The sequence below is a fragment of the Glycine max genome, chromosome 10 (assembly GCF_000004515.6).
Source record: "Glycine max cultivar Williams 82 chromosome 10, Glycine_max_v4.0, whole genome shotgun sequence".
Classification (NCBI taxonomy): domain Eukaryota; kingdom Viridiplantae; phylum Streptophyta; class Magnoliopsida; order Fabales; family Fabaceae; genus Glycine; species Glycine max.
The window spans coordinates 47,642,124-47,650,547 of NC_038246.2; the positions used below are offsets into that span (position 1 = coordinate 47,642,124).

Here is an 8,424-nt window from a genome sequence, read left to right on the forward strand (position 1 = left end):
AAAATTATCTAACACAAATACAAAATAAAATTCCTCTAAAATTGATACTCGAACTCTCGAGTTTTATTATTTAGACATTTTCTTATCATGTCAAACGATTAACACATTTAACGTCACGTTTTGTATGGAAATGTATATCAAGTTTTCATATGGACTAATTTAGTGATAAAGATGCACTGTGAAATTTAATGAATTTGATAAGGAAAGAAACCAAGAAAAAGGACAGATCAGCTGTCCGAGAATTTGGCATGTCCCAATAGTGGAGGACATAGCATTATGTTTGAGAAGGCAGAACAACGATTGTCTTAATTAGACTCTTAGCCTTACCATTGAGAACCCTTTGGAACTCATTCATTGCGCAATCTCTAGGAAAAGTGAGCATTTTCCACCGCAGCTTTCTTAATTTCCTTGCTTTGGCCCAGCATTCATGAAGCATGCTCTAGTGAACTTTCCCTTCAGTTGATACATGTTCAAATTTTGAAAAAGCTGCTTCGATATCCGTATATATTGTAAATGAATTGTCAGTTGTCAATGAAGAAAATAATTTCCAAGGGATTGGATGGATTCTCTAGTACAAATTTTATATAAATAATGAAGACTAGTTTTGTTTATGAATTTAATAAAATATAGTGATAGTGTAAATATTTTTATATTATCATATATATATATATATATATATATATATATATATATATTATTAGTTGATTGTATAAAAATCTTTAGTATGAGAGTACACTAGATTAAATTAAAGTTTATACAATGGATTTGGTATAGTAACTAAAATTGCTTGTGCTTTCACGGCAGATTAATGAAACGAAAGGTTATGCACAAGCAATGCCCAACTCATTAAGTACTAAAATTATTTTATGCCACCTTAATGTGTAATTTACTAGAATCTCCAGGGATACTTTCACGGAAGATTTGGTATAGTAACCTATTTTGAAAACTTTAAACTTGGAAATATACGATGGAACATAATATTTTAGGTACTTTACCAACTAATTTGTTGCCCCCGAAGTTGGGTGGTGTGTTTGGTTCTCTGTTGGTGTTCTTTTCAAAGTTAATTAAACGTGAAAAAATAATTTGGTGGAATAACATTGCATATGGTTTTTAATTGGGGAACCATACATATTATGAGTGAATTTAATCTTGGGTTGATTTTGGCGCATTCTGGAAGTGAGTTGCGTATAAATGAAATTGAACTTAAGCTTCTTCTTTTTTTGGTTGAATTATATGATATTCTAATGTTGAAAACTGTATAAGCACGTATAAGTTAATTCAAGTAGCTAATTAGTTATCTAAAAAACTATAAAAATTTAAATTTTTATATATTGTTAGACATTACTTTAAATATAAACTTTAAAATAATTATTATAAAAGTCAATCATATTATCGCAGATAATTTATAATCACAAAGATGTTATAAAAAAACACACCTATTAACAATAAAGATTGTTTTCGAGGATTTAGTCTTAAATTTGATTCTAGTTATGATTGTAATGTTTTTACTGTTTAATAATTCTAAATGCTAATATGGGAACTTAAAACAAAATCCTCTTAAAATTCCATGTGTCCAACAATATTTAACTTTTAGTTGATAACATTAATGACTTTTAAATCTCTGTTATTTTGAGCTATCTAAATACTCATGTACGATACGCTTGCTTTGTGTCGGGCATTGCCTGTGCTTAACCTTAGTAGTGTTTGGCCCGGCTCTTAATTTTAATTTAAAAGTAATTTTAAGTAATAAAAAAGTCGGGCCAAATATAGTATTTGAACCAATGGAATCACTCATAAATAAACAAGTGTTTTAATCTTTATATAAAAAATAATATATTTGTAATTACATTAGAGATTTAATTTTATCAAATAAATATTTTAATAGAATATTTTATATTTTTTGTTAGTACAAAAAATATAATTAATATGAATATAGAGTATCCTTTTTCAATAAATGTGAAAGTTGTCTACAAGATAAGAACAATATTTTATTGATATATATCATTATCAAATTATGTGATCAGTTATCATAATTAGTCATGTAATTATTTAAAAAAATATTTGTCTTAAATTAGAAAATTTCTTAAAATAAAGAGAGATGAAATTATTTTAAATTAAATCTCTCTTCTAAAAAATTCAAATTCATATATCTTTTAACACTTTTTAAACATGAAAAATAATAAGAGAGGAATTACTCTTAAGTTTCATGAGTCGAGTTGAATCAAATTTGACTAAATCTATCATCTAATCCGATCAATTAAATAATAATCCTTCACTTAATATGCTTAAGATTTAATTTCTTCTTAATTTAAACATGTACTCCCTATTTTGGATATATATATATATATATATATATATATATATATATATATATATATATATATATATATATATATATATATATATATATTTGAGTTTGATAATGCACTCACATTGTATGAGTGCATTAACATTAAACACCATAAATGTTGGACTTAAAATTCAACTTTCTCTTATTCTGTAATTCATTCATCTTAGGATATAATAGTAATTTAATACTTATGGTTTAAAAAAAAAAACTTGTTTCTCTTCCCTGATTCCCCTTTCTTTCCATGTTTCCAATTTCGCTCAATTTTCTTAAATTAATTCCCCATTCATCTTTTCATTTACACACCTTATCGATTTCTCACCCTTTTTTGAAGTCATGAACCCTTCTAAAATTGTCCATTAACCATCACATCACAGTAGTTATATAAGTCAGTGTTTTCATTTTTATTTATTTATCGTTGTCCATTTGTGATAGATCTGAGTTACTTATCTATACCAATAATTTGGGTTTCATCGAATCTTTAACATGAAATGAGATACCAAAACCTTTAATTATTTTACACCCAATAACAATAATGCTCAACCTGTTTTTCTCCTTAATGACAAGTCTATGCAATTGGTATTAATTCTTGACAATCACAATTCACCACGAGATCTCGTCATTAGAGGAGTTTGGAAGGCAGGAGAGAAATGAGTGGGAGAGGAGAAAGAAAATGAGTTTTATTATCTTTAAAAAATATATATTATATTATTATTATACCCTTAGATAAATGAATTGCAACAATAAACAAATAGTTTTTTAATCCAAAACTTATAGTGTTGGTTGCAGATGCACACATACTGAAAAAAGTGCATGAGTACATTCAAAAATCTCTCACACTCACATATGTATATATATAATACTTTATATATATATATATATATATATATATATATATATATATATATATATATATATATAAATATAAAGTTCGATAAAAAAAAATCATTTTTTTATAATTTTTGTTTTACCTCAAAATTAATTTCTATAGGAACTAGTTTTAAAATTTAAATAATTAACAAACACTTTATATTTTTTTAAAGAAAAATGACCACATTCAACTTATAAATCTAGTCTGAAAAAAAACTTACATATTTAAATTTTTGAAGTTTGAAAACACCTTAACGACTAAAATAAAATAAAATATCCTACAAGTATTGGGGCCATGTGTGTCATTTCAGTACAGTACTACAAAGCCGAGTCGGTGTAGAAAACATGACCGTTGGGATTCAAATTCAAAGCTGAGAGCTTGAAAGTTTCTCAAACCCACGTTCAAAGGTTGTGCTAAACCGTCTACTGAAAACAACAATCTGGGAAGGGAGAAGATTCGAAGAAGAAGGAAGAAGCCATGAGAACCGTTTTTCTGCAATCGAAAACAAAATCCAGCACATCATCATCGGATGAAGATAACAACAGCTGCTACTTCCCCGGTTGCAAGAAAGATGCAAACTGCAACTGCGAAATGTGTTTGGCCAGCATCAATGCCACCCTCGATCTCATGCCCAACAGCGTCCACAAAGGCACCCTCACCAAGCTTTCTGCTTCCAAACCCAACGTTGCGTGCACCCCAATTTCTTTTGATGCTTCTATTCTGTCCACACCCAGATCCAGCGAGTTTCAGCTATCTTCGTCCACTCCTCTCTCCAAATCAAGAGCCAGATCGGACTTGAGCAAGAAAATGGAGAAGCATAAGAAGGGACAACAAGCCTCTGGTTTCAGTTTCTTGAGGTTGATGCTCTTTTTTGGATTCTTCTTGTCTGCGGACCTTGTTTTTCCATTGGTGGTTTCTGGGGTTTTTCAGCCTTCCTTGTCACCGGATGTGGTGAAAAGGGTTGGTGAGAAATGTAGCCTTGTGCGTGATTTGAATGGAAAGTTGAGGCTTTTGCAGAAAGAGTTGGCTAGTGTTGTTGTTGGAGAAGTTTCAAATTGCAGCTTTACTGATACCTTATGGGAAATCAGCCAGGTACTGTATTACTCTTTAAAAATAGTTAATTTCTTTATTCATGTTTTTATTGATTCTTGGGAAAAATTTGTTTCAGGTAGGTCAAAATTGGTTTTAGTCTCTGCATTATAGAATGGTGGCTTTAGTTATCACATTTCTAAAAAGTGGTGAATTTAATTTTTGATCTTATACTTTATATTTTAACTTTACCAGGGACAAATCTATCACATTTCATAAATACAAGGATCAGAACCATTATTACTTTTGACTAAATTTTAAGGGACTAAAAATGGATTTTGCCTTTGATTTTTCAATAGTCAATAAGAAAGTGGTGCTGACAAGAAACAAATTAAATTTTGTATAGGATGGATTGCTATTGAATTCAAGGTGCACACTGTACAAATCAGCAATAGAAGAGGTAACGATCTGGGGATGGCCTTTGCAAACAGCAGGATTGCTCACAAATGGGTTCTCTTCTCGGACATTCACTCTCTTATCAGGAAGAGTCACTCAGGTAAATTCTCTGAAATGCCTTGTTTTTTTCATCAGTCGTTGATTGTTGTTGTTGACTATTGTCCAACACTGTTCTATCTGTTTTATAAAGTGGAATGGTGGACAAATTGGCTATTCAATTCGGACGGCTAATGCTTCATGGGTGCAACCAAAGTGGGATGCTTCAGCAGTGCAATTAGACCCCAACACTTGGGTTCTTGAATATCAGATGAGTTATATTTTTGATGGTACGAGGTTGCATTCTGCAGCATTGGAGTTCCTCAAATATAGGATTTCAAGAATTGTTGCCAGGCTGAAGAAAGATTTCTGGCTTTTTATCGCATTTGAAGATAAACAGTACAATGGATTCACAGCAAAAAATGGACCTCAAATCCCAACTTGAATGAATGGTAGATTTTGGAGTTAACTCTTAATCAGCATCAATCCTACCCTCATGTCTCGTGAGGAGCTCCCATTTTCTTTTTGTTTAGGTTCTCTAGATTGGATTTATCCTTTAATTTTGGATATTCGTTTGTATATGATTTGACTATTCGAATTTTCCCCGTCATGCTATACATTTGAATATACAAGTAAATGTGATTGACTTTTCCATTATGAAACAAATAGAAAGGTTGGAAACATCAAAGTTGTTTTATGGTGCACCTCCTTATGATTTTAGCTGTTGAATATGTGCACCTATGTATTATAATAACTCCACCTTTCCAGCCCTGAACTTATTAAAAGTTTTCTTTTTTGTTTCCCTTTTTATGCACTACTGTAAATGGCATATTATCTATTGAAATGTAGTGCCTAGCGTAAGTCTTAATATCTTTTCTACAACACTTGGTGGAACCAGAAAATTTGTGAAGACTATTTCAAAGAGCAAAAGTATCTGATCATACTGGACCAATAATATATCAAATTTTGTCTTGGTATTGTCGACAGATAGAGCTCATTGAAACCCATTTTTATCTGCATATGTTTTATTCCATTTAGCTTGAGACAAGCAGACCAAGTCACCAACATGAGCCAAGCATAAATGACACAGCATTCTGGTCTTATCAGGCATCACTATTTCGTGGAGTTACATTTCATTGAGCTTCTTAAACTGTTTGGTCACTTATCAAGCGAGCTTCTTAAACCATTCCAAGTTTTGCATACCCTGTAAGCATTGCACTTGAACTTTTAAAATGGTCAGCCATTAATCTATAACATGAGTATTTAAATATACTTATTAAGCTAATATAAAAAAAGAACAAAATGTTAGAATAATAAGCAATGCATACAAAGAGATATTCTATTTAACATAAAATATGTGTAGAGGAGGAGTGCTTGGGAAGTAAACATGGCGCAAATACTGAATTAAGTGATGGTAAACGGTGTCTATTTATAAACTTATCATTTAGATTAAGGTAAACTTACGCTTATCGCCTTAACCCGTTTAAACCCCTATTACAATAAAAAAAAATGCAGCTTAGCATCAACAAGTACTCCGCTAAAAAATGTAGCTTTTTTGTTCTACCCATATCAGAAGATCGTTTCTGTTTACTACTTCTACTGCATATCCATTTTTGTGTATTTAGTGTCAAGAGATCCCCTGCTCATGTTGTATCAGAATTTTTATCCCTCTTATGATTGCTAACATAATTTTTCATATTGTGACCGGCATTTCTTGATTATGACTTCCAAGATCATAAATTAGTCGTTTCTTTACTCGATTTCAGTTGGTGTTCGACATAAAATCTTTTATACTTTGGGCAAATGTTGAATTAATTTTTCCCCCGTCTTTCAATTGTTGTGTTTTGTTACTTTTAAAATGCTTGGAAAGGGTACTAGAAAACAAGGTCTTAGGATTCCTTTAAAATGCTGCTGTTAAATACTGTTAAATGCATTTAAATAATTTTTTTAGAATACCACAATAATTAGATAGATTCATGTACATTATAGTTGTGTTATGTCTTGTAATTTTAAAATTCACTTAAATATATTTTTCATTCTTACAAGTGAGTACTTTTTCATTTTTGTCCCTGCAATTCTATATTTTCATTTTAATTTTTTTTTAAAATGTGTATTTTATTTTTCGTCCTTAAAGCATTTTAGATAATACTTATTTATTGTTCAAAATATTTTTTTATTGTTTAAAGTACTATCTAAAATGTTTCAGGATGAAAAACAAAATAAACATATATTAAAATAACCAAAACGAGTTTTTTTACGGAGACTAAAATGAAAAAAAAAGTTAAATTATAAAAATGAAAAATATATTTAAGTCTTTAAAATTTATTCCTTTATATATATTGGTACCTCAAATTATCTGTGATGGACAATCCTGAGACTTCAGTTTTCTAATGATTCTGATAAATTTTAAGGCTTAATGATAAAATCTGTTCTCATATTTTGTCTATTTTACCAAATTGATCCCTTTATTTTTTAATTTACTATTTGAGTCTCCTTAAATTTCAAAATTCATGTGAAAATAGAATTTAATCTTATATATTATATTTTAAAAGATAATATATAAGATTATAAAAATATAATAAATTAAAAAAGAATAAAATTTAAACTATTTTCAAATAAAACTTATATAAATACTATATTTTGCACCAAATATTCAAATAAGTATTTGGATGTGATGGTAAAAAAGTGTGTCATTCGTTCCAAGGATTATGATTTTAATCATTTCTTAAGTATTTTTTTAAGTTCTTATTTAAAAAAAAATATTAGTTAACATTTAAAATTTAACAGTCAACGGTTAAAATTAACTCTGAGACTAAGATGGTGAATTTTGAAATATAGGAAGACTCAAATAGTAAATTAAAAAATAAAAGGATCAATTTGGTGAAATAGATAAAATAAGGAGAAAGATTTTATAGTTAAGCCAAATATTTATGATGAATAATATTACTCTTGTACACTGAATTTCCTGTAGCAGGCACTAGATATCTTTTGTGTATAAGTAAATATTGCTCGTGAATGGACCGAGGCATCGAGATATCAATATTTTCTAGAGTTTTCTGTCTTGTACACTTAATTTCTTGTTTCTAGAGTTTCCTGTCTTTATATTCTTATTTACTATGCTCTCTAGCCTCTAATTAATGCGTGTTGTGTTTTAACATTTTGTAACATGTATTATCTACTAAAGTTATGGATCTCCAAAAGAAACTAATAGTGTATAATAATTGGATGGCTTCCAAGTATGTGAATCCCCCTTATGCTAAATTCATAGATAGCAAAACTGATTTCTTTCGGCTTATGGAAGATGATCATTATTGCTGATAACAGAGTGAATATTTAGATTAAAGTTTGGAGAGCTTAAAAGTATTTTTACCCTGAAAGCAACAGTTTTTTTCTTCTTCGTTTAGTGCATTAAAATGCGTTATAGTATTGGAATTTGCAAAAGTAAGTTTAAAACATTAATCCAAACATAGCAGTTAGTTGAAAATTGCTTTTTTTGAAAGAAGAAGAAAAAAACAAATTTCTTTTTGTTACTTTCTCAAATATATAATCGCAATTTCTTTATGGAAGCAAGTTGGGACTTCAGTAAAGTATTTTGAATCAACCTTTCCGCTGGTGAGATAAATCATCCATTGATTCTCTGTACTGTGGAGAGAGTGCACATCCGTTGATTCTGGTGAAGTTGACA

At 29.6% G+C, this 8,424-nt stretch overlaps 1 protein-coding gene across 1 annotated transcript; it reads left to right on the forward strand.

Annotated features, from left to right (window-relative positions):
* The first annotated feature begins 3,558 nt into the window (after positions 1-3,558).
* On the forward strand, positions 3,559-5,534 carry LOC102667768 (uncharacterized). Its single transcript, XM_006589531.3, has 3 exons — positions 3,559-4,310; positions 4,654-4,803; positions 4,894-5,534. Exons 1-3 carry the CDS (start codon positions 3,696-3,698, stop codon positions 5,182-5,184), a joined length of 1,056 nt encoding a protein of 351 aa, XP_006589594.1. The 5' UTR covers positions 3,559-3,695; the 3' UTR covers positions 5,185-5,534.
* The last annotated feature ends 2,890 nt before the right edge of the window (positions 5,535-8,424 follow it).